This window comes from Penicillium canescens (genome assembly GCF_028828765.1).
Source record: "Penicillium canescens strain IBT 15451 chromosome Unknown utg000004l_segment0_segment0, whole genome shotgun sequence".
Classification (NCBI taxonomy): Eukaryota; Fungi; Ascomycota; class Eurotiomycetes; order Eurotiales; family Aspergillaceae; genus Penicillium; species Penicillium canescens.
In genome coordinates this window covers 3,584,692-3,608,961 of record NW_026703966.1, presented here as the reverse complement: position 1 = coordinate 3,608,961, position 24,270 = coordinate 3,584,692, and the positions used below count along the sequence as shown (strand labels likewise).

The following is a 24,270-nucleotide window of genomic DNA, read 5'->3' as shown; positions in this document are numbered from 1 at the left end:
CGGGTCAGACCTTTTTGTCTTTGTCGTTTTTCACGTTTCTAATATTCTCCTTCGAAGATGGCAACAAAAGCAGCCTTCAAACGGGTAAGTGGCGAGCTGTCGCAGACCTATAGTATCAGCCCAATAATGGTCTAACAAAACTACAGCTCACCCGCGAATATCAAAACATTCAAAAGGAGCCTACACCATTCATCGTCACTCATCCCTCTGAGCAAAACATCCTTGAGTGAGTTGACTTACTCTCCCCGCAGTGCAGTGCAGAAATCTGACTTATCTGATATAGATGGCATTATGTCCTCACCGGACCTCCCGGGACCCCTTATGAGAAGGGACAATACTGGGGCACATTAATATTCCCTCCCGAGTACCCATTCGCGCCTCCCGCCATCCGCATGCACACACCCAGTGGCCGATTCCAGCCTTCCACTCGACTTTGTCTCAGTATCAGCGATTTCCACCCCAAATCCTTCAACCCCGCCTGGGAAGTCTCCACCATTCTCATCGGATTACTCTCTTTCATGACCAGCGAAGAAATGACCACAGGAAGTGTTTCTGCTTCAGAGAGCGAACGGAGAGTGCTTGCAGCGCGATCTCGGTGGTGGAATTCAACCGGAGGTGGCTCTCACATCAGCGCCACCGCTGGTGTCACTCGAACTGCCAAGGGAATCAACAATGTCAAGGCAGGAGACGGTGGTCTAAAGTTCCGCACAGAATGGCCCGAACTGGATCAGGAGAACTGGGCTTGGATGAAAGAGCATCGCATCGACACCAGTACCGGCCAGATCTTACCCGACCCCGATGCGCCCATCAAATGTTCGCCTGATACGAGTGCCCTGCGTAGACGACCTAACGGAAGTGTTCCCGCATTTGGTGGCGTTATGGAAGGAGGGAATGTTGCGCGAGAGGCAGGCCAAGGCTGGGCTCGACAACACCGAGTTTGGATCGGCGTGGCCCTCTTCTTTGGCTATGCCCTGATCTCCCGACTACTGAGTGATATGCGTGCTTGAGAGGCTATAGAATACCTTTTGTCTTTTAGCGGGATTTGCATGGCAAGGAGTTTAGAGAATGCAATGCATGTCTGACATGTTACACCGTTGACCACCAGATTATCCCAGGCGATTTGCGCTGGATTCGGCTTGTGCTCACCCCGCATTGGCAATGTAACTACTTCATTTCTCTTCTAAATCCGCCGTCCCCGACTGCATAGTCTCTATCCACTTCTTTATTGGGTCTGTCCCTGTTTTGCCTCTATTCCTTTGCATTCCGAAGCCGTGGCCGGGATGGACCATCTGCAGCAGTTCACCTTTGGTCCCCGTTTCCAGTCAGGTCAGTGCTTGTGCCAGTTGCAGACTGCAGGGGAGCCCTGGTTCCCAACCTCTGTTCATGAGACGCTTCTTTCAGGGCTTCCTTTGGCTCCCGTTTGTCTATTGTCATGGTTGCACCAAGGGGCTCGCTCCGAGTGGTTCTTGTACTAAATCCCCGTCCAGAGCCCAAAATGAAACCTGCGCCGCTTGATCGGCCTTCTTTTACGTTCATCGATCACGATGATGATCTGACCTCCAAGAGGATCAAAGATGTCAATGCTCGCAAAGCCATCCGCTCTCATGTCATGCGCGACGTGCGCCGGCGTGAGAGGCTTGCGGGATTGAAACGAACCTCCAGACGTGCTCAACATGATGCCCCAAAGGTTGCCGAGGACGAGGACGAGCAAAGATTGGTGGTAAGGGCTCAGTCGCAGTCATCTGCCTACTCTTCAATCCTAGACTCAGACAGTCTCAACTATCCTTTATATCAAAGAGGACGTCCAGCGAGGTGGTCTGCTGGTTATCCTTTGCCACTCCACTCAAATCCAAACCCACCCACCTCATGGTTCCTCGATCCGTTCTCTACCTTACCAGGAACCAGTGAGCTTCCTTTGATGGTTGCCCACTTGGTGTACTACTGTGAGTCGTGCCATCTCGACTTCCTAGAGTTCCGGCATTTCCATCTTTCAAACTCCATGAGCCTCTCAGGAATGGAGCTGACTGCAGGGTGAAGGGAAAACCATATTTGTCCCCATGACATTTCCCAACACGGGCAAAAGTTCAACACAAGAGATGGAGTTAATGGTGCGGTCCTCATTCTCGGATAAGGGCAGCTTCTTTGGGTTAATGAGCATGTGCGCTGCACATCGAGCCGTTCTCGCGAGCCAGCATACGTGTACAATCAACCCAGATAGCCGAAATCAGGCACTCGACCCTGATTATTGTATGATGAGGGCAAAATCTATTGGAGAAATGAATGCGAAGATGCAAGATCCGAATCACAGACTCAGTGACGAGGCATTTGATACTATCATCAACCTTCTAACTGGCGCGGTATGAATTGACACTTGAACGCCATTTTGCCGGCTTTCTAACGATCCACAGCTTATCATCGGCGAGTTTGAAGAAGCTCGTATTCACCTCAAAGGGCTTAAGCGTATGGTTGAGCTGCGAGGTGGAATAACAGATGACAGCATTCGTTCGTCTTCAATGTTGTCTGCTATCATTACGTGCGTGTCTCCACCCTCCTACTACCTCATGCTCACTTTTGGGATCTTAGCACCGACATCAAAGCAGCGTCCGGATTAATGACCAAGCCTGTCTTTCCCTTGACTTGGGATGCCCAGCCCATTCCTTCAGATATCCAGCAGCGCATTATGCCACAAGCTTTGTCCCCTCTCAATAATCTCGGATCGGGATTTTTCACCAATTCCTTTATCAGTCCCTCCTTGCAACGTATTTTATATGTGCTACGGGGTATGGTTTTCTTTAGCATCATGAATCAGATGACACCTGCGGCTATTCAACCCATTGATCAGGACTTTTTCCGAGTCCTTAACTGCGAAGCAGAGCATCAACTGCTCAGCTATATATATACAGATGACTCTCCCAATCCACTGGTGCAGCTTCATCCTATTGAAGCTGTCACTAGAGTGGCTTCAATCTGTTTCCTTAATCATTTTATGATTGTTTCGCCTTCATCCTCTGGCCTGGGCCGAGCCCTTACCAAACATCTCACGACGGCAGTGGAGACTTGCAAACTATCTTTTCTACAGGAGCTACCCAAGGAAAACTTCGGTCTATATACTTGGGCACTCTTCGTCGGAGCTCAGGGCTCTCAAGGCCAGGCTGAACGAGCCTGGTTTGTGGAGCGTCTGGCCCACGTTGCAATGATCTGTGTGTGGCAGTCGTGGGAACAAGTCTCAAAAGTAATGGCCAAATATTTCTTTGTTATGACGTTGGATGGCTTGAGCTGGCGATCTGTCTGGGACGAAGCAATGACTGGGTTTGTGATCCCTGAAGCGGAAGAAATGGAGTGTCTTCTCGAACGAGATGCACCCATTAATTAGCTCTCGATGTGAGCCTCTGTATATTTCTTACAGCAGTGCCAGTCTAGTAATAATACTGAAAACTCACCAAAATGGGAGAAATACTTGTTGAACTATGTACATTTATTAAACTATATATATTGACCACGAACTATTTATATAAGGAAAAGAGGCCAAAAAAAAGCCAGTAGGAGAGAATGAGATTAAAATACAATCACAAAAGAGATGGACTGTTTAGTCCATCTGATGGGTTAGGTTATACTTCAGGCCCGGAGCCGGCGCTTAGTAATCACCATTGAGGCCATTTGGAGCTCCGAAGCTCCAACAATCCAAACCCTCACACTCAAGAACACCACAAGCAAATCCCACGCCAAATCGAATCCCGCGACCTTTCACCACTCTATCCGCCGTCCGTCGCGGCAATGGCCCAATACTACCCCCAACAACAAGGCTACGCCCCCCAAGGCTCCGCACAGAATCTCCAGTTCTTCCCGTCGTCCTACTCCTCAGTCTCCGGCCACACAACCCCATCACAAGCATCCTATGGCGGCGGCTTCGGTAGCGCTCCCAATCCCTCAGCGCAGGCCTACCCCGCCGCTGCTGGTTATGGCGGCTTTGGATCTCCGGCTGCGGGCGTTAGTGGACGGATGGGGGAACAGGGCGGCTTGAGGACGGGTTGGTTGGCTGCGTTTGGGACGGAGGGGTACGATGGCGAGCCGCCATTGCTTGAGGAATTGGGTGTTAACTTCGAGCATATTCGCACGAAGGTTAGTTGTGTCTTTGGTCGTTATTTGGAGGGTGTCCGTTCAGGAGACGTGGGGTGGCTTGTTTACCCCGGGTTTTTTGGTTCGATTGGGTTATGACTTGTCTTGGGATAGGATGGGACTTACACAATTACTTGGAAACAGCTAACAATAATTCTTCGGTATCCAGACTTTGACCGTTCTGAACCCCTTCGCTTCAATCGATAACCATCTCATGGATGACAGCGACCTCTACGGAGCCTTGCTCTACATCGTCCTATACGGAACCTTCCTCCTACTTTCGGGGAAGGTTTTCTACGGATACATCTACGGCGTCGCCGTCTTCGGCACCGTCGCCCTCCACCTCATCCTCAGCCTCATGTCTCCGGCCCTAGACACGGTCCCAGCTGCCAACGCCGCAGACCCTACAAACTACAACCCTCACCACAAGCCCTCCATGTCCAACGCCTCAGCGGTCGGCCACTTCTCTGCTACTTTGACCTTCCCTCGCTCCGCTAGCGTTCTTGGCTACTGCTTCCTTCCGTTGGTGCTTACCAGCCTCATTGGTATTCTCATTCCTATGGATACCCTGTTCGGCTATCTCTTGACGACGGCTGCTGTTGGCTGGTGCACGTACAGTTCGTCGGGTATGTTCTGTTCTGTAGCGCGCATGAGTGGCATGAGGGGCCTGGTGGCGTATCCGTTGGCTTTGTTCTATGTGGTTTTCGGTATTATGGGTATTTTCTCTTCGCGCGGTACGGGTTCGTTGGCTGCTAAAACGGGTGCGGCATGAAACGCAGGTAGATTCGTAGGGGATATATAAATCCTCTCTACCGCCCTATTGCTCTACTGCCCTGCGAAATTAAAGTCTGTAGGTTAGTGGCTGCAAAGTCTAGGATCTAGCTTGGCCCTGACTTTGCTTTTAATCATGAATATTATGAAATTCCAGCTGTTATGTATCATTATGCATTATTAGATCGTCAACTATATCTTCACACCGGTCCTATGCTATGCGGATCTTCCCTAAATGCAAGTGTAAATGAGAGCCGCATGCTGAATGCCCAAAATCATAAGAGTTGACTTGTTGATTTGTCTAGCTTTGCGTTGGAGCCCATTTCGTTAACCATTCTCTTGTCTTCTCCAGATCACCACTTGAAGCTTCGGTTCCTGCAATGCACCATGCCAGGTCATATCCTTTGCCCTCCATTCCGGCGCTTTCGGCGGCAATCAATTCGGCCAGGGTTCGACGATGTTGACTTGTCTCATCGGTGCAGAAATAAAAGGGTGCCGTGTTTGGCACATCGGGCTTGATGTTGAGAGCTTCAACAAGCGGACGCGTCACCTTCATGATATCCGCCACGGCCATGGGGGCTGGAGGACCAGATGCATGTTGCTTCTTCTGCTTCGCCGTTTTGCAGTACTCATTTCGACACCAGGGCTTGCCACACCCAGTCATCATCTGGGACAGGTATTTGCGTTCAATACGGCGCCGCAGAGCTTTGCCTTCTGGGTCGTGGGTGTCCACGTATAAAGGTCCGAAACAGAAATTGCACAGACCCAAAGACTCGTTTCCTGCATTGTTCAATGTACGGCCACAGTTCTGGTTCACGCATACGCGAGGGGTGGGCCGAGATAGGCGCTCTAGTTCGTGATGGCGGAGGTGGGTGTTCATGTCTCGGAGTCGGATGATCTTGTTGCAGAGATGGCATTCGGTAGTGCGTCCTCCATCTACCAGCTCGTGTGGGGTGAGGCCGGAAAGCATAACCTCGGGATCGTGGAAATCAGGGTCAGAGTCGCCTTTCTGGGGCACGAGAAGGTGACAAAATTGGCAGAGAATCAACTTTCCTGGACAGTTGCTAGTGCGGTGCTGGGCAAGACCTGGGAGACCTTCGAGGACCAATTCACAGTCGGGACACTGGTGGTTCTCGTGGAAAATAGTGTCATGTTTTTCTTTGCTCGGGGCATCGTTGCCATGGCCAGAGTCGTGAGGGCAGTGCCAGTGATTCTGCCATTCTGGAGATCGTTTCTGAAACACGGTCTGGCACTGCGCACAGAGGATATTATTGCGTAGACAGAAGTTCTCGTGCAGAAGGAGTGTCCGCTCAGGAACCCATTGCTGGCAGTTCTTGCACTGCACATCGCCGGGCTCGTGAGACTTGTTCTCTTGTTCCGTTGAACCAGAAACATCAGATGGGTTCTCTGTAATTCGGATATGATACTGCGAGGGCGACTGCTGCGGCAACTTGGATGACTCATTGCCCGCAGAATCGGCATGAACTGAAATATAGAGGGCCTCGGCGCCTTCCAAGGCCACATTCGTGGGCCGAAGTTGGAGCTTCTTGGGCAACTGGCTCGAAAAGTCCCCCCAGACATGCATATCTGCCCTCGGGCGACATTGTTGGCGGGGAGCAAAAGGGCTAGCGAAGAGACTCAGGTCTGGATCGTCCGTGGTGAGCTCGATCTGGATGATATCTTCCCGTTTGCAGTCTCGAAGCTCATAATCCACATAGTCCCCAGGCAAGACCTGAGCTGTGACATCCTCTCCGAGACTGAGAATACCCCCAATAGAGCTGCCACTGGTCGTACCCGGCGCGCGAGAGGCCTTTTCCAGCCTCTTCTGCAACGTCTCCCGAGCTTGTTCTTCCGATAATGCCACGATATCAACCTCGAGATCTGTATCCACCACACATATCCCTTCGCCTTCGGGGAACACTTTATCGACCAAGAACCTAAACGACTCGCTCCGCGTACCTTGCACCGTCAGAAGCTCGCCAGTCGTAAGAGTTGTGAAGTTGTCCCGCAGATATCGTTCTAGCAGAGCCTTCCAGTCTTCTGGGTCGTACCCGGCTTCCAGGGGACGCAGACGGACATATGTGCCTTTGGGTAGCTGCTTCGCATGCACAGTGACAGCAGGGCCAGTTCGCGGAGGATTCGCTTCGGTTTCCGGTGACGTAGGGGCCTGTGCCTCTCTATCTATACCTAAGAACTCTTCATCCTTGATATCAAGCGAGTCTCGCAACAGTGCACTTAGTGCGACCTCGCTTTCTTCGGCGGAAAATTCGCGGATGCCGGCGTAGATGAAACGGCCATTCTGGGGATTGACGATTCGGAATGTTAATGGGTGGGGTAGCTGCTGCTGACGTTGCTCAACTTGCTGACGGGCGAACGATTCGGCGGCGAAGGTGTGGTGGTTGAATGGGTCGAATGTCGAAGTATGCGCACGATTATTGCTGGGAACAGCTTGAAGCGGGGCGGCAGCTAGGAGCTGTTCAAGTGCGGATTGCGGCAAGATGATCTTGTCGCCTGGTAATCTAGGGGCGCGATCTGGAGGCGCGACCAGAAGCTGAGACGACCAGACTAGATCCATGATGAATATTTACAAGAAAGGCGGAAGTGGGCATTGATATTGTGAGGCGGAGAGAGATAAGTTGATAAGCAATTCTGGAAGACTCCACGCGTATACTTCGACTTCGACTTCCTATGTTCCACGTCTAACTCTCGGTTTCTAGTGGATTATTAAGAAATTAAATCATATTGAAATATAGAAATATAGAAATATGGAAATATGGAAATATCTGTTTAATAAAAGTCACCTCGCATTCGGTGGCGAGAACTGGTATTACACCAGTCACACTGCAGACAGGTTAGTTGGAGCCCTGGAATTAGGGCTAGAGACACTTACCAGTGTGGACGAGCATCCTTCATTGTGCTGAATACAATAATCGCCCTGGCAGCCTTGGCAAGTGTGTTGGCACTCTAGCTTGCAAGAAGCACACTGTGATGGTCAGAGAAACCAAAGGTCTATCAGATGGAATTAACTTACGGTTGGGCCACACTCCCAGCAATCCTTGCTTACACCTCGCTCTTGCAGCTCGCTGTCATGTTGGTCGGAGCGAAGGGCTGTCTGGTGCGGTGACAGGGTTACTCGGACACGTTGTGGATGTGGCAGACAGTTACCACAGAACCACTTATTGCATCGATGGCACCAGCGGTTGGTGAGGCAGTCTGCACACCGAGCAATGAGAACTGGATGTTCCCCCGGAATTGACTCAGGGCGCTTCGCCGCAGCAACATTTGAAGAGTGCAGCGGTGGGGGACTGAGCATCGGGAATTGAACATCTGGGGCTTGACCCCAGATAGCCGGGCCCTCGGGGGAACTGTGGCACCCGTCACAACCGCGGGGCCCGAGTGCTACGGTGGCCACTGCGGGTCCGAGCAACGGCACCTCCACTGGCGAGTTTTCACCTGTGAATAGATTGGCATCGTGTCTCGGGCCGCGACAGAGGGCGGCGTCGAAGGCGATGATACCCTCGCACTTTTGGAGCACCTGAGCCCAGCCATCCTCAAGGCTATGCTTGAAAAGCTTTCCTGTTGGACTGTACCACTCATTTTGTTGCTGCTCTACTGAGGGTTCCGATGCTTCCTGATCGGAGACTGAGCGAGTTTGGCTGGGGCTTCGTGTTCCCACACGGGAACCCCACCAATCACGATATCGGGGTCGTGCAACTGGTCGCGGAGCTGCATACATTGGCGAGAAATGATAAATTCCCTTGACTCGTGGCGTATCTGCGGGACGTGTATGCCGAACAGCATGTTGAATAACCTGCATGAGCTTACGCTCATTGAGATGCCGACATTCGCGAATGGACAGGATATTCACGTTGAAGCGGTCGGTCAAGAGAATCTCGGCCACGAGATCTGCGGGCACTGAAAGACCATCCAAGATGAGGGTGCGTACATCCCGGAGGATGCCTCTGCGCTCGAGACTGCTGAAGATGCGCTTCAAAGGAGCCGCATAGACCTCATCCTCAGTCTGAGAATCGTTTTCCTCTGGCGTGGTGGTAGGAAGCTCGGCACCCCGGCAGCGGGACAGATCAAGATGTCGGAAGACATAAGGAGTCTGTGTGATGACTGTGTGCAGGCGGCGGGACGTTGAGTCCAATGCCATCAAAGATGATACTGACAGATAAGGAGCCATCCGGTCAAGAATCAAATTGTTGCTCAGCAGATCCTCCAGCGAGGTTGATCGAGGTGGCGGTATAGATTGCACTGATACCCGTTCGACAGGTAGTTCGCGCACCACAGGCTCCAAGCCCAGCTCCTTTCGGGTCAACCGACGAGAGCCATAGAAATCGGGGGCACGGCCAATGAGGTCCTGCCTGTAGGCGGCCATGGCACCGACAGCGACCTCATCGCCTAGGAAGCCGAATGGGGAGGCATTGGGTTGGATCTCCTGGAGAGCGGCTCGGGCTTTGACCAGCTCACTCTCCAAGAGATTGATAGTCGTTTGAAGGACGGCAGGCATAGCTTGGGTTCTCTTGGGGTCAATGGCAAAGGCTATAGAAGACCACAGATCGGACATAGTCCGGTATAAGTTATATACTCCAGGAGAAAAAGGTAAAATAAGAAAGGTGGGGAGAGAATAGGTTAAATGGGAGAGAGTCGGGTAAATATGAGTTGTCAGATTCAAGAAGTAACTTATAACGTGGAGACGGAAGACAAGATCCGGGGAGATATGAGTAAATCGATATTGTCAACTCTTCTATTCCCAACAAGGACTGTCGGTCAGCGGAAGGGCCAAATGCAGCAGGTCCGTGATTCTATAGGTCTATATACACTGCCTAGATGTACCTAGTGGACTATGCTAAACCCTTCTCGAACCTAACTTTAATTGTCTAATGGTCTAAAAGATTGTCCTCTTGGCCTGTAAGGGAGAGGATTGGCATTTGGATGGAATACCAGAAAACGACATATGGCCAAGTGCCTGGTACATACTCCAAGTATGGGGTGACCCTCAGTGGATCTTGTACCCAGGACAGGTTGGTCAGGTACCTCAATATTAGACGTTGGGAGATGATCCACCGGGTCACGCGCATCTCTGGCCGCGTCAGTGTAAGGTGGCAAGTCGTACGAGGGACATGGTTATATTACCCGATATCATAGCCTTATGAGATCTTGCTTCTTTCAGGGTCCAGAACTCAGTCTCTAGAGTCCTTCCTCAACCTTGTACGTGTACGCTACACTCTACTGTACTGTACTTATATTCTCGGCATTCTTCATTCCTCCTCTTGGCATAAAAAAAGGAGTCTGCCAAGACATTAGCGAGGGATCTCGCGGACTGCGATTTCCGCGCCAAGCGAATGCTGGTCCCTGTCTCCCTGAGGATCTACACGGTCCGCAGCATCATTGCCAAGTCCTTCTATCGAGGCTGAGCTACTGTATACACGATTGAGCATAGGCTGATGGGCTGCCAAGTCCTGCGGATGCAGATTGCTTTATCCCTTTCTCCTTTTGATCCCAGGAAAAGCAATTATCCTGGGGCCAATTTTAGGGCGCCCTGGTACATCGTAAGCCCCAATATTGTACTGCCTAAAGATAGTAGTTTCTAGGCAAGTAGACTGCCAAGGACAGTAGTTACACCTCTACTCCGTACACCCGAATGGGATTTAGACACGTCGTCACACAACACACAATGCATTGGGCTTGGGGCGAGAATGATCAGGGTAGGATTAGAACTAGTGATACAATGTCGTCGATCAGATCCACCCCGCTGCGAGGCTTCTCTACTTCCATAGCTTCGATACCGCAACCTCCTTGTCGTCGTGCTTGTTGAGAATCTTGGCAGTGGCCAGATCAAAGTCTTCTTGTGTGACATGCACCCGACGCTCACGCAGTGCATACATTCCTGCCTCGGTGCAGACACCCTTGAGCTCGGCTCCGGAGCACCCGTTCATCTTCTCCGCAATCTTGGTCAAGTTGATACCACGGGTCAGGTTCATCGAGCGGGAGTGGATCCGCAAAATGTCAGCACGAGCTTCGACCCTACATAAATAAGATTAGCATCAGAAAGGGTTGCAAGGGACGGGGGACTGACGATGGTGGGGGGAATTCGATCTTCCTGTCGATGCGCCCAGGCCGAAGCAGGGCCGGATCGAGAATGTCCAGTCGGTTGGTGGCCATGATAATCTTAATGTTCTTCGTTGGCTCGAATCCGTCCAACTGGTTCAACAACTCTAGCATGGTACGCTGAACTTCAGAATCACCGCCTCCTGCTGAGTCTATCCGGCTTGAACCGATGCTGTCGATTTCATCCATGAAGATGATACTAGGTGCGTGCTCTCGTGCCATGACGAACAGCTCACGGACCATTCGGCTACCTTCGCCAATGTACTTCTGCACCAGCTCTGAACCGCTCACTCGGATGAATCGACAGTCGGTGTGGTGAGCGACTGCTCGAGCGAGCAGGGTCTTTCCGGTTCCTGGTGGGCCGTAGAGCAGAACACCCTTTGGCTGTGCGATACCCAACGACTCGAACAACTCGGGGTGCTTGAGACCCAGCTCGATCACTTCCTTGATTTCCTTGATCTGCTGATCCAGACCACCAATCATGTCGTAAGTACTGTCGGGGACCTTCTCAACCATCATGAGAGACACCAGGGGGTCGACCGAGGAAGGCAGCATCTTCTCCAGCTTGTAGGAATCAGACAGAAGGGCGACTCGCTTGCCCACGGTGAGCTTGCTAATATCCACACCATCGGAGATATCCACCACTGCATGTAGACCGTAACGTTAGCATAAGGCGAGTCATCAATGACAATGACATGGAAACCTACCGTATTTCCCCTCCGGGTGTACCTTCACCAGAACCTTCTTGGTGCTCATCACCTTCACCACTTCACCAACGTACGAGCCGGGCTGTTGCAGCAACCCAAGCTCCTCACGCAGTAGACGCACTCTCGAGTTGTAGTCATTGCGCTGGGCTTCTAACCGTCGTAGAACAGCTTGGCCTTGAATAATCTCGAGTTTCATGCCCTCGATCTTATTTCGATAGTAGTTGTCCAAAGCCATGATGGCGAACGGGGTGATGACGCTATGGAGGCTCAAGGGCTTGCCCGTCTTTCACGGAGCGAATGCAGCAAAAGAAAAGACCTTTCGTTATCTGTCCAAAAGAGAGTATATCGAGGAAGCGTCTGGGGGATATGGTTCGGGTCGGAGACGAAGAAGTTGAAGCTGGGGTTTGGAGAGCTGAGCAGTCCAGCTGTACGTGAAGCTGCGCCTGTTCGCCGCGGCTGACTAAGACAAAACTCTCCTCAAAATTCAGGCGCCAACATGCAAACTACACCACCTAGGCAAACAAGACAAACAAGTGCCTCGATCCACACGGTTGAGAGCTTCCTCGTAGGCTTAGTCACCCGTCAGTTTGATTGGGCGCAGAGCTGCCTGATGATCGGGTCATCAGCAGGAGAACGTACAAAGCGCAAGAAGGCAACGGTCAAAGAGCCATTCTCCTCTTCTTATTACTCTCGGGCTCTGTCCTACCTGGCCCTGACCCTGTATGCATCTCAGCTAATGGAACTTTCATCTTTCGAGTTTTGTGTTTCGATTAGATCTACTTGAACGATGTCACTGGAGTTTCCAAGTGTTTAGTCGTTTTTCTACCTGCTTTTGACACCGCATCTTTTGTGTTTTTGAATCTTTGTTTGTTTGTTGCCTGTGGTCTTGCCAAATCACTTGGCAATGGCTGATAAAGGGAACACTGACTCTTCCGAGTCAACGCGACCATCTGCAGCGATGGGAAGTGAGAACCCGACACCCAGGGCGGTTCCTCCAGTGAGATCATCTGCACCCGGTCGGAGAACATACGGTGCGTTCGTCCTGGTGTAACCTGTGGCCATGACTTGCGCTGATCCAGATTTGCAGGTACACTCGATTCGTCTTCACTTGAAGCGACAAATCCAGAGGCGCGTCTCGATGACGGTCAAGAAGAAACGATGAGTCGCGTATTTACAAACCAATCGTCTACCGACCCCGATAGACCTCGCAAACCATCGGTCTCGCGCCGCATGTCTTCCAAGCGTCAAATCCCCCACAAGGGGCAGGAGTTCTCGACGGACGATGATGTCTCCGAGGTCCACCAATACATGGCCATGAAGGGTCCCAATACGCAAACATCCCCCAGAATACGACCCTTGCGAACGCAAAGCTCAACCCTCAGGAGACGTCCCAGTGCTCGGCCCAGTCCCCTTGCGAGAGGGGAGTCAGAGAGTTACAATCCAGACGACAGCGGGTTGCCAGATCCCGGGTTGGATGTCGACGAAGAAATCCCTTCCTTTAACCAGGCTGATGAGAATAGTGGGATGGATAGTGATGATGATGAGGTCACCGAAACGTTGGAAGATGATGAAGACGCTGCCAGTGACGCGGAGAGCTTCACCCTCAAAGATCGTCAGCAAGCCATCAACGAAACTCACCCATTTGGTATCAGGATCTGGAAGCCTGCGTTGTATAAAAAGAGTCGCTCTGTAGAGAAGACCGCCGAGGGAGATATTCACTCTTCACCAGGCGGCCGTGTCAGTCCAATGCTATTCTTGACTAACTTGTTGTGGTCTTTGTTCTTTGGATGGTGGCTTGCCCTCATTTCTCTTCTGGCTGCGGTTGCATGCTTTTTCTTTGCCTACTCATCGAGTGCTATGGCATATGGAAGAGTATTTGCGGGTCTTTCACGATATCTGCTCTACCCCTTTGGGTCGTTTGTCCTTCTAGAGACCGACGAGCATTATGCCGAAGAGGACGAAGGCGAGGGACGCAGTATCAGCGAATATGAGCAATGGCAGAATGGCGATCTAGAACATGGCCGTCTGTTCTTTGGGCCTCGCAGGGATCGATCACTCGTCGGCAGACGAAGGAACAGCGTCGATTCAGCCGGTGAGCAGGACAGTCTGCTCGGACGACCTCAACGTGGACAGCATGATGACTTTCAGTTGGCCCACTCTAAACGTCGCCTTTTCGGGCGTGGCGAATGGACCTTGGGTCGGGTCGTGTTCTTCGTGTTCTTCTATTTCCTCGTCGGACCACTGATGCTTCTGGTGTCGCTCACCTGCTGGCTGCTGGTTTTCTGGATTCCCATGGGGCGCATCACGATCACTCTAGTGAGCCATCTACGCAGGCACCCTTTGGCGCTGTCCTTCCATTCCGATACCACCTATGCTAGATCGAGCACTACTTCCTCGTCTTCAATCCTGCTCTGCACCTACCGAGCAGCGGGAACCAGGTACTGGAAGTACACTGTTGATGGAACGAACATCTTCCTGATCAACTTGCTTGGTGTGGTCGTCTTTGTAATCGTCGACTATTTCTTCCTTGGGAAATTCTTGGGCCTGGAGAACTGGATCACGCATCCGGGGCTAATATTCACTCTGGCTCTGCTTTCCATCATCCCTCTGGCCTACTTCATTGGGCAAGCCGTCGCCTCGATTTCTGCACAGTCTTCGATGGGCCTGGGTGCTGCCATCAACGCTTTTTTCTCCACTGTTGTAGAAGTGTATCTGTATTGTGTTGCCTTGACTGAAGGTAAAGCTCAGCTTGTTGAGGGAAGCATTATCGGCAGTATTTTTGCTGGTATTTTGTTCCTTCCTGGCTTGTCCATGTGCTTCGGTGCGATCAAGCGCAAGACTCAACGGTTCAATGTGAAATCAGCCGGTGTCACCTCGACAATGCTGTTGTTTGCGGTGATCGCTGCATTTGGGCCCACCCTCTTCTATCAGGTTTATGGCAGTGTGGGTTCCGATTTCCCTTCTTCAAACGAGAATCAAACTAACAGTGTATAGCACGAACTAAATTGCCACTCGTGCGTCAACTCCATCGATTCCGAGAGCCGGGATTGTCGACGCTGTTATTTCTCTCAGACGGCGGCTATTAACGACCAGTTCTTCCAAAAGGCTGTGCAACCATATGCGTGGTTCGCCGCTGTCTTCCTATTCCTGTCATACATCATCGGTTTATGGTTTACTCTGAGAACCCATGCTGCTCTTATCTGGGCAACTGAAATGGAAGAGAAGAAGAATGCTCAGGCCACTCAAGAGTCATCCTTCTATGAGCCAAGGCACCTCTTATTCCCGAGTGGTCAACCCGAAGCTTCCGGTGCTGTCTCTGGAAGCAAGGATTCAATCCGTGAATCCCAGTTGTACAAGCGAATCCTAGGCCAGTCCCTGAGGCACTACGGGTTCGAGGACAATGGCACAGGCAACTGGGAGCCGGCGGAAGGTGAAGCAAGAACAGAATCCAGAAACAACATTCCGCACTTGGTACCACCGCGGTCTAGCGGCGACGACAACTATGGGTCAAAGGCTGTCGGTGGTCTATCCAGAGAAGACAACGAACGCCTAGTACGCCAAGTTACTGAAGTGGCAGCGACAGCTGCGGCAGTGGCTGCTCGTGATGCAACTCGAAGCCGCAAGACCCCTGCTCAGAGTTCTGCCAACCGACAGGCTGGCCGTGCAGCAGCAGAACAACCTCGTACCCCTGGAGAAGAGCTTGAGGATATTGGTTTGAATGTTGAGGCTGCCCAGGCCGGTGGAGGACATGATGCACCCAATTGGAGCAAAGCCAAGAGTTCTATCATTCTTCTTGGAGCAACATTCCTCTATGCAGTTATCGCTGAGATCCTTGTCAACACGGTTGATGTTGTCTTGGAGAGCGTGGACATTGACGAAAAGTTCCTCGGTATTACTCTTTTCGCACTGGTCCCCAACACCACAGAATTCTTAGTATGTTGACATTATGTCTAAACTTACTTCTTATTTGTTGACTAACTCGTGGACAGAACGCCATCTCCTTTGCCATGAATGGCAATATTGCATTGTCTATGGAAATCGGTTCCGCCTATGCACTACAGGTCTGTCTGTTACAGGTGCCCGCTGTGGTTCTTTTCAGTGCATTCTATGGACGCATGTTGGACCCATCTGAGCTTGTCAGCCACTCATTCAAGTAAGATCATCTTTCCTGGTCCCGCTTCTATCTTCCTTGGCTAACTTTGTTCCAACAGCCTGATCTTCCCTCAATGGGACATGATCACCGTTATTCTGTGTGTGTTCCTGTTGTCATATGTCTACGGTGAAGGAAAGAGCAATTACTTCAAGGGCTCTATTCTCGTTCTCACCTACTTCGTCGTTGTTCTTGGCTTCTACATGTCAGGCTATGTCAACATAGACAGCATGGGCGTAGACCGGTTTGATACTCTCGCTCTGGGCGGCACAAGCAGCGCCGAGAAGTTCTACACGATTGGCCGAACAAGAGGTGGGGAGGCCTACTAATTAAAGTACATACTGATGGTAGCTTTTTCTTTTTTGGATCTGAAAAATTGTCGAGATTTGCCTCGATCCACTTTAGCATAGCGAAATTTTTCTGTCATGCGTTTCTAGGATGGCCCTGGGGTCATCTCACATATTTGTTGATCTGAACTGTTTGGGTCTGCATTAGATATTACGTTTACATGCATTACTATTTCGATATTGTATCTGAGGATTTTTATCCTTGAATTTTGATCCTGCGGTAATGACTGATTTGACATCCGAAATCCCAGTATATAATCACTCAAATGTTTTGGCATTATAAAAAAAAGAAAATTCGTCTTGATCGTCATGTAAAATTAGGTAGACTTCCACGCGCCCACAGCGTTATCAATCATCCCACGGTACTTCTGCTGCCTGAAGCACTGCTCCAGGAAGACCTCATACTTAACCCGGAGCAAAGCTTTCTCATTCGCATCCCCCGTCGGCAACACCTTCTTGCCAGGCTTGCTCATCCGGTCCATGATATCCCACAGATCTTCGGTCTTACCCTGGGAATCAGCGCTGGCAGCCTTAGCACCTAGCATGGCAGCACCGTGGCACACCGCAGCGTGAATGTACCGAGGAATTAGCACGGGCATTTCACAAGCTGATGCAACAAGGTTGACCAGGATGTCGTTCTGGCATTGCGAGCCGGACATGAACACCGAGGCGATACGATGGCCTGCCTTGTTCATTGTCTCGACGATCTGCTTGGTTTGTAGCGCGATGAACTCGAGAGTGGCGTAGTAGTAAATTGCAAGACCATCTACTGATTTATCGCTCGTTAGGCCGAAGATCGACCCTGTCATGTTTGGATCGGCGATGGGTGAGCGGTTACCCCATAGATCACCATAGAAGAAGAAGTGGCGTCCTAGGTAGGATACGCATGGAGCACCTTGGTCGTGTGCCATTTCCTTGAGGTGCTCGTTCAAGTACTCATAGATGTTGGCATGGTATGACTCGGCGATTGAGTGGGCCTGTTGGAAGGCCGGGTGGGTTTCAATGACATGCTTGAGCAACTCGCCTGTGGCTGATTGTCCACCCTCAGCCATCCAGTATCCGGGAAGAATGGTATCCCGATACGGACCCCAGACACCGTTTACGAAGACGGGGTCAGGCGACATAGCAAGATGGCAGGTCGAGGTTCCTGCCACAGCCGCGAGACGCGAGAAGGCCTCCGATCTATCGAGCTTCGGGGCCTCTGCGAGGGATTTGCCTGATCCTAGATCAACCTTGGATCCCACGGTACCAATCCAGCCGGCGTAGGCATCGATCACAGCACTGCCGATGGCAATACCTGCTGGCAGGCCTAGATCGGCGGCAGCCTTATCACACAGAGTGCCGACCAACTCACCAGCACTCAGGTAATCACCATTCTGTTCAAGGTGAGGTCAGTTATTAGTTACTCATCAATTAAGGAAGGCTCACCACCCCGTCAACTCCGCCCATGCGTTTGAAATCGTCCGTGGTCAAGTCGCCCAATCCAATGTCATTCAGGAAATCTTCTTGCCATCCCTTGACGCTCCCATCAACACCAACAGGCACATAACCTTGCTTGCAGACAACGCTACAGAAGCTTCGTTTCTCATTGCCGGTGGCAATATGTGTAAGGGCATCTCCTAGATCATAGAACTTGCATCTTTCGAAGAGTTCCGCTGGCATGTGGTTCTTCAGCCAGAGGACCTTGGGGATCTCCATTTCAATGGACATTTTGCCGCCAACATAACGCAGAAGGTTATGGTGGGTGGCGTTTATCTTGGCCGCTTCCTCGACGGGACGGTGATCCAGCCACAAGATCACGTTGCGATCCGAGTCGAAGTTCGGACCAGTGACTGAGATTGGCTCATCCGTGTCATTGGAGAACACAGACAAGGAGCATGTTGCGTCGAATCCTATACCCCGTACAGTGTCAGGGTTGATATTGTGCTGGCTCACAGCACGCTGGACGGCAATACAAATGCAGCGCCAGATATCAGAGGTAGATTGTTCCTAGACAGCAGGTCAGCTTCTATACTTCATTGCGTGCCAATTGGCAGGGTTTCATACATAATAGCCATGCTCTGGTTGCCAAAGGCCAATGTTCTCAGAGGCCAACCCCACAATATCGCCCTTGGCATCGATGATACAGGCACGAGCACTGCCAGTTCCGACATCAATGCCGATATAGTGATCAAGGTGGACATCCAGCTCCTCCCGGGGGTCAGTGGAAGCTTTCCGGGAAGCCTGGACGGATGCACGACGGTAGGGCAGCGAGGCCATTTTGTCGGCTGTACTTTGTATGAAACGAAGATCTTTTTGTTTTCACCTCAGGGTTAGAGCTTTGGGAATCACGAAGCTAGGACAATTTGAGGTCGAAGTGCCTTCAGGCTTCCAATTGAGCTCAATATATAGAAAAGAGAGAGGCGCGAGGGGTTTGAATATGACAGCATCGATTTGCCTCACATTCCTGTGGGGTGACGGAGCGGTGCTGACCGGTACCTTTGGGGTACTTGATGGTACTTGGAGGTACATAATTGCCCCGCAATTGCCTGCCGTATGTGAGGTACTCTCATGTACCGTATAGTTTGTGATTTGTAAATTGAGCATCCCTGCTCTGTATCTTTTAAAATCATGGAAATGAATCCCTACAAGCCAAAACACAATACGCACACAGCCATAAGTAGTTAACTTACATATAACGTTACATGTACATGGACACACGGCCGTGTAAGTCAATGTAGCCGTGTCACGGGACGACCCCCAACCCTCCGGGTAGGGGGTGTCCCACAGCCATAATGCAATTAACCTCCATAATGCAAATTTCCTACCTTTTCAACTTTTACGCGTATTTCTACCCACCAAAAATGCCTAAAAAAGCTCGTGATGAAGAGGATCTGCTAGCTAAGGCATTACATGCTTATACTACGCGAAAATTTTCATCTCTACGTAAGGCTGCGGACCATTATCGCGTGTCTTATTCGAAGCTTCGCGGTCGCAAAAACGGACAGACATCTCTCTCCGATCGCCCCTGCCACCAATAATGCATTGAATTCGAATCAGGAAAATGCATTAATTAGCTGGATCGAAGTGCTAAATTCTTGCTATACACCTCCAACTGCAAAAGATATTGAAATTGCCGCAAATCGCCTGTTGAAAATAGCGGGTTCGGAGAGAGTTGTTAGTTCAATGTATAGCTATCGGCTTATACGGCGTCTACCTCCACACATCAAGCTTATTACCCAAAAATCAAAGGAGTCTTTACGAATTCAAGCTAAGGACCCTGGAGTTATTAGCCATTGGTATGATAGGCTTGAGTGTCTCTACCGTGAGCATGGTTTTGAACCTTATGAGATCTATAATTGGGATGAAACCGGCTTCCAAAATGGAGAAGGACTTAACCAACACGTCGTCTCTACGCGCCAAACTGCTAGTATTGCTACTAGAGATCGAGGTGAAACTATTACTGGCATTGAATGTATTGCCGCTGATGGCTGGGTGATGTTTCCGTGGTTTCTAGTCAAAGGTAGCGTCCACATAGAAGACTGGTATAGTAATATGTCAACCTCTTCTTCGGCGTACAAAATTATCCACTTAACGTCTAGTGGCTGGACGGATAGTGAGACTGCTTACCGATGGCTATGCTTATTTCATGAAGCCACAAAAAACCGCGTACGACGTGGGCGACCGAGGCTTTTGCTAATGGATAATCATACGTCTCATACAACTATCGAATTTCTCGATTTTTGTAAGGAAAACCTGATTATTCCTTGGTATTTTGTACCTCACACGACTCATATATGTCAGCCCCTTGATGCTAAGGCTTTTTTAAGCCTAAAACATGAGTTTAAAATGGCGAATACTGAGGTTGTGGCGTGGGGTGGAAGCAACGAAAAACGCGATTTTTTCCGCAATATTGACGCCGTCCGACGCCACGCCTTAAAGTCCAAAACTATCCAAACCTCGTTTAAATCTACTGGTATCTGGCCACTAGATCCGACACAAGTTTTGGGTAATTTAGGGCAGTATTCGGACGAAGAGACCTTACGTATATACGACGAGCCGTCACCTACCCGCGAATTCCCAAGTTCAGCGACCAATTCTCCGCCCAATTCTTATGCGCGTATTGAAAAATTGGAGAAGACAGTTTTCCCGCTACTTAATAACCCGAATCCTGATTTACATAAAATTCGGAAGCATCTACGGCGCGCAATTGATGCCGGAAAATCGTCTCTATACAATACGGAACTTGCTGAGATGAGTCTTGCGCGCGCCCTTAGCCATAAAACGCCTAGGAAAAAACCTACAAAAAGCAAGCGATAGGTGAAGGGTGCTACAAAGAGTCCCCTTTCATCGATTTCAGGCAATAGGCTAGTACAGCGAAGGTGTGAGAAAGAAGATGAGTCGAAGCTTCGTGCTTGGCGGAAAGACGCAGAGAAAATGGCGGCCGATTTGGCGGCTAAGGAATTGGAGGAAACACTTGAAAATGAGGAGGTTGATACATTATTGGCTAATGAGGCTATTGATGGGCTTTATTTCTTGGATTCTGGACCTTATACGTCTAAAAAGTGAGCTAGAAGTTGAAGAAATTGAAAATTTGCATTATGGCTGTTAATTGCATTATGGCTGTGGGACACCCCCTACCCGCGAGGGTGGGGGCGGTCCTGTGACACGGCTACTCTTTAGGTATACTGTGGAGCTCGGACCGCCTGTCTTCTCGAACATCTCTCCAGCATCTCCGACAAATTATCCCCATTCCCCGCCATGCGGTTCCTACAGATCATTCTCAGCGCTTTGTCGCTCCTCGTTTCTGTCAATGCCTCTTCTCCTGCCACCGATATTCTCTACTGGCCTGTGGGGTCTACGCAGCCCTCCGTCCTTGCGCGTGTCACCTATGACCCGGCCTCGATGAAATCCGACGTGCTCTCATATACCCCTCCAAAGAACCAAGACGACGGTCTAGTGCGCGTCGGACTCTATACGGCAACAGCTACAAGCAACAAGCAATGGGTTGGCAGTCTCGTGTCGTTGTCCTCTTTAACAGGCAATGAGCAACCAACATTCCGCCTCCACCTCGGTCCCGCCGATGAGGTCTACCATGTCTCCCTAGCTGCTTCATCTGCTGTGCAGGGCTCTGGTGCTCAGGTTGACCTTGTCTCGAATGAGCTTGGGGTGCAGCCACACTTGAACCGGCCAGTGGTTGTTAATCCTGATGGTGGAAACGCCGAGGAACCTGTGGAGAAGTCTCTCTTGCAAAGGTGAGTTAGGGATAATTTAATAATGCTATCTCCTACCATGCTAATTTCTGGGTATTTAGGTACTGGTGGATTCTGCCCATCGTCTTCTTTATCACTATGTCTGGTGGCGGCGAAGGACAGTCATGATCGGTTGCTTCGGCATTTTATACAGCACCTGGGTGTATAGAATAATATTGTATCAATCTACCACTCTCGGTAACTTTATCGCTGGTTATACTATTTCCGCGCACATCAAGTTACTAGCATTGGCGGACAAGTTCCTAAAGCCATGCGCTACTCTGAAATGATACACCCAGCTCCTAATAATTCAGACGTAGAATTGATTGCCGATCGTGATCTGGAGACTGCGAATATCATGCACATTGACATACTAAGTGTACGACTCCTATATTTTACAAGCAGAGAAGAAAGATGTCCGAGATATCGTCAAACCTCAACATCGGACTCTTATACTTGGAGAATTACCACATCCAGCTGTTTCCCTTCACTTTGTATATAGCAATGATGACTGAGTATTCTGTAAGAGCTTGCAATATTATAGGATTCCTTTTTATCAAAATTTGAAGACGTATATTAGTCCGAGGTCCTAATTCAAGTTCCTTTCCTCCTTTGAGACGTAATCTCACCAGGGCCTCTCTCTTCAACATTTGTTTAATCAGAAGGCCTTCCTCAGAAGACTCCTCGCCAAAATCAGCTGTAGAGTGACAATAAATTCGGAGGTGCGACAAACCCACCAGTTGATACTGACCCTGTCGTTAGCTTCCTCAAACTCTAGTCTTTGGCCCAGTATCTCTGCAGCTTACATTGAATCTGTTTTCACCACCTCTAATAGACTTTCGTGGTCTATAGGAACATTCTACGTGGACCACGGCTATCTTGGCCGACGAGATTGGGGTTGATGCAACAATCGTCGGCTAGCAGATCCGACTCTTCTCCTTATTTATTTGCCAAGGCTTCAAGTCAGTCCCGCAATTTCATCTAGAAACCTCCCAATAACGCAAACCAGCTCACTATCGAAAAGCTATCCAGATGGAAATAGCATCGGGTGAGCGCGTCTTCCAAGGCACCGCGCATGTGAAAGGAGATGCATCAGGAAAGCTCATGGCAAGCGATCTGGAGTTGAGCTTCTGGGGTGCCGTAAACCCCCAGACCAGCGAAATTATTGATCGCCACCACCCATTGAGTGGTCAATGCCTTCAAGACAATATCCTCGCAATTCCTGGTGGTCGCGGTTCTTGCACCGGTAGTGCGGTTATGTTGGAGCTGCTTCTCAACGACAAAGGACCAAAAGCCATGATATTTGAGCGGCAGGAAACCATTTTGGTTCTCGGGGTTATTGTTGCTGAAGAGATATTTGGGAAGACCATACCCATTGCGATGCTAGATCCGAAGGACTTTCGTGAAATCCTCCGGTTCAATGGCACCGACATTTATATCAGCAACAGCCAAGTCTCAGTTGGCCCAAAAGCTTGGCCCTATGATACCGCAAGCCAGACTAGAGCATCTGCTAACGTCGAACTCTCGGATATTGACAGAGCTTTTTTGAACGGCGACTTTGGTGATGCCTCCCGCGCAGCAATGAATATAGTACTACGGATGGCAGGCATCCTAGGGGTGAGTGAACTTATGGACGTAACCCAGGTCCACGTCGATGGGTGCGTCTACACTGGGCCAGGCTGTCTTCTCTTCGCAGAAGATCTACGGGATCGGGGAGGCAAAGTCCGGGTTCCAACATCTTTGAATTCCATCTCGATCGACAAGAATTTGTTCCAGGTTCAAGGGGCCAACCAGGATTTTACAGCAGCAGCTGGCAAGCTAGCAGATGCCTATACCGATATGGGGGCACGTTCAACTTTCACATGTGCTCCATATCAACTTGACAGCGCTCCAAAGTTCGGGGACCAAGTTGCTTGGGCCGAGTCCAACGCCGTCGTCTATGCAAACAGTGTGCTAGGGGCGAGAACTATGAAATATCCTGATTTCCTCGATATATGTATCGCCCTGACCGGCCGTGCCCCGAAAGGCGGTCCACACGTGCAAATCAACAGGATGGCCTCGCTCATCGTGAATTTTGAGGGCATTGAGAACGCCAACATTGACGATTCATTCTATCCTCTTCTCGGCTACCGCGTGGGAGCCTTGGCACCAAGCCAAATCCCTGTGATAGTAGGTATCAAATCGCTGGCTCCATCCAAAGATGATATGAAGGCCTTTGGGGCGGCATTTGCGACTGTATCAAGTGCCCCCATGTTTCACATTCTTGGTGTCACGCCCGAAGCAGTGGAGCTTGGGGCTGTGGTTGCGAAAGGTCCTGACGTACGCTCCGTCAGCGTCCATCTGAGTGATTTGATCGGGTGCTGGGATGAACTGAATAGTGCATCAAAAGACCAACCAGTGGACCTGGTGTCCCTGGGCAACCCTCACTTCTCGTTCGACGAAATTCAAACGCTCAATGGCCTCTGCCGAGGCCGCAAAAAGGACAAAGATGTCGCTATTGTGGTGACATGCGCCAGATTCACTTACAGTGCAGCTTGCAAGGTCGGATTGCTTGACCAACTGGAGGAATTCGGGGTTCAGTTCGTCACGGATACCTGCTGGTGTATGATCACCGATCCAACCATCCCCCGCTCCAAGAGTGCAATTATGACCAACTCTGGGAAATACGCTCATTATGGCCCTGGACTTACTGGCAAGAGCTTCTATTTTGGAAATCTTGCCAGGTGTGTTGACGCTGCGTGTGGGTATAGCTATTCGGAAAGTCGACCACAATGGTTGAGAGAGTTAAATCAGTGATACCAAGTATACAGGCCTAGTAGAAGATTCAATTGCAT

The 24,270-nt window shown here is 50.4% G+C and overlaps 10 protein-coding genes across 10 annotated transcripts; 6 read left to right on the top strand and 4 right to left on the bottom strand.

The window, feature by feature from the left end:
• Positions 1 to 57: 57 nt before the first annotated feature.
• Positions 58 to 1,007, top strand: N7446_006713 (ubiquitin-conjugating enzyme E2; the record flags this gene model as incomplete). The annotated part of the gene is made up of 3 exons (XM_058515460.1): positions 58 to 84; positions 147 to 226; positions 284 to 1,007. The coding sequence occupies 3 exons, from the start codon at positions 58 to 60 to the stop codon at positions 1,005 to 1,007; spliced, it is 831 nt and encodes a 276-aa protein (XP_058372638.1).
• Positions 1,008 to 1,280: 273 nt separating this feature from the next.
• N7446_006712 (uncharacterized protein) lies at positions 1,281 to 3,373 on the top strand (the record flags this gene model as incomplete). Its single annotated transcript, XM_058515459.1, has 5 exons — positions 1,281 to 1,326; positions 1,488 to 1,943; positions 2,038 to 2,357; positions 2,409 to 2,533; positions 2,584 to 3,373. 5 exons carry the CDS (start codon positions 1,281 to 1,283, stop codon positions 3,371 to 3,373), a joined length of 1,737 nt encoding a protein of 578 aa, XP_058372637.1.
• Positions 3,374 to 3,693: 320 nt separating this feature from the next.
• On the top strand, positions 3,694 to 5,045 carry N7446_006711 (transporter YIP1). Its single transcript, XM_058515458.1, has 2 exons — positions 3,694 to 4,119; positions 4,286 to 5,045. Exons 1-2 carry the CDS (start codon positions 3,775 to 3,777, stop codon positions 4,886 to 4,888), a joined length of 948 nt encoding a protein of 315 aa, XP_058372636.1. The 5' UTR covers positions 3,694 to 3,774; the 3' UTR covers positions 4,889 to 5,045.
• Positions 5,046 to 5,188: 143 nt separating this feature from the next.
• On the bottom strand, positions 5,189 to 7,462 carry N7446_006710 (putative ubiquitin fusion degradation protein (Ufd1); the record flags this gene model as incomplete). Its single annotated transcript, XM_058515457.1, has 1 exon — positions 5,189 to 7,462. The coding sequence occupies one exon, from the start codon at positions 7,460 to 7,462 to the stop codon at positions 5,189 to 5,191; it is 2,274 nt and encodes a 757-aa protein (XP_058372635.1).
• Positions 7,463 to 7,674: 212 nt separating this feature from the next.
• N7446_006709 (uncharacterized protein) lies at positions 7,675 to 9,457 on the bottom strand (the record flags this gene model as incomplete). Its single annotated transcript, XM_058515456.1, has 3 exons — positions 7,675 to 7,728; positions 7,778 to 7,870; positions 7,919 to 9,457. The coding sequence occupies 3 exons, from the start codon at positions 9,455 to 9,457 to the stop codon at positions 7,675 to 7,677; spliced, it is 1,686 nt and encodes a 561-aa protein (XP_058372634.1).
• A 1,082-nt stretch (positions 9,458 to 10,539) lies between these two features.
• On the bottom strand, positions 10,540 to 12,110 carry N7446_006708 (proteasome regulatory particle base subunit RPT6). Its single transcript, XM_058515455.1, has 3 exons — positions 11,709 to 12,110; positions 10,970 to 11,645; positions 10,540 to 10,917 (listed from the first exon to the last, which is right to left on the bottom strand). Exons 1-3 carry the CDS (start codon positions 11,941 to 11,943, stop codon positions 10,659 to 10,661), a joined length of 1,170 nt encoding a protein of 389 aa, XP_058372633.1. The 5' UTR covers positions 11,944 to 12,110; the 3' UTR covers positions 10,540 to 10,658.
• A 502-nt stretch (positions 12,111 to 12,612) lies between these two features.
• Positions 12,613 to 16,187, top strand: N7446_006707 (calcium/hydrogen antiporter; the record flags this gene model as incomplete). The annotated part of the gene is made up of 5 exons (XM_058515454.1): positions 12,613 to 12,739; positions 12,796 to 14,651; positions 14,703 to 15,641; positions 15,698 to 15,861; positions 15,920 to 16,187. The coding sequence occupies 5 exons, from the start codon at positions 12,613 to 12,615 to the stop codon at positions 16,185 to 16,187; spliced, it is 3,354 nt and encodes a 1,117-aa protein (XP_058372632.1).
• Positions 16,188 to 16,522: 335 nt separating this feature from the next.
• Positions 16,523 to 18,464, bottom strand: N7446_006706 (FGGY-family carbohydrate kinase; the record flags this gene model as incomplete). The annotated part of the gene is made up of 3 exons (XM_058515453.1): positions 16,523 to 17,581; positions 17,634 to 18,194; positions 18,252 to 18,464. The coding sequence occupies 3 exons, from the start codon at positions 18,462 to 18,464 to the stop codon at positions 16,523 to 16,525; spliced, it is 1,833 nt and encodes a 610-aa protein (XP_058372631.1).
• Positions 18,465 to 20,945: 2,481 nt separating this feature from the next.
• Positions 20,946 to 21,565, top strand: N7446_006705 (uncharacterized protein; the record flags this gene model as incomplete). Its single annotated transcript, XM_058515452.1, has 2 exons — positions 20,946 to 21,439; positions 21,499 to 21,565. 2 exons carry the CDS (start codon positions 20,946 to 20,948, stop codon positions 21,563 to 21,565), a joined length of 561 nt encoding a protein of 186 aa, XP_058372630.1.
• Positions 21,566 to 22,468: 903 nt separating this feature from the next.
• Positions 22,469 to 24,232, top strand: N7446_006704 (aconitase family protein; the record flags this gene model as incomplete). Its single annotated transcript, XM_058515451.1, has 1 exon — positions 22,469 to 24,232. The coding sequence occupies one exon, from the start codon at positions 22,469 to 22,471 to the stop codon at positions 24,230 to 24,232; it is 1,764 nt and encodes a 587-aa protein (XP_058372629.1).
• Between the last annotated feature and the right edge of the window lie 38 nt (positions 24,233 to 24,270).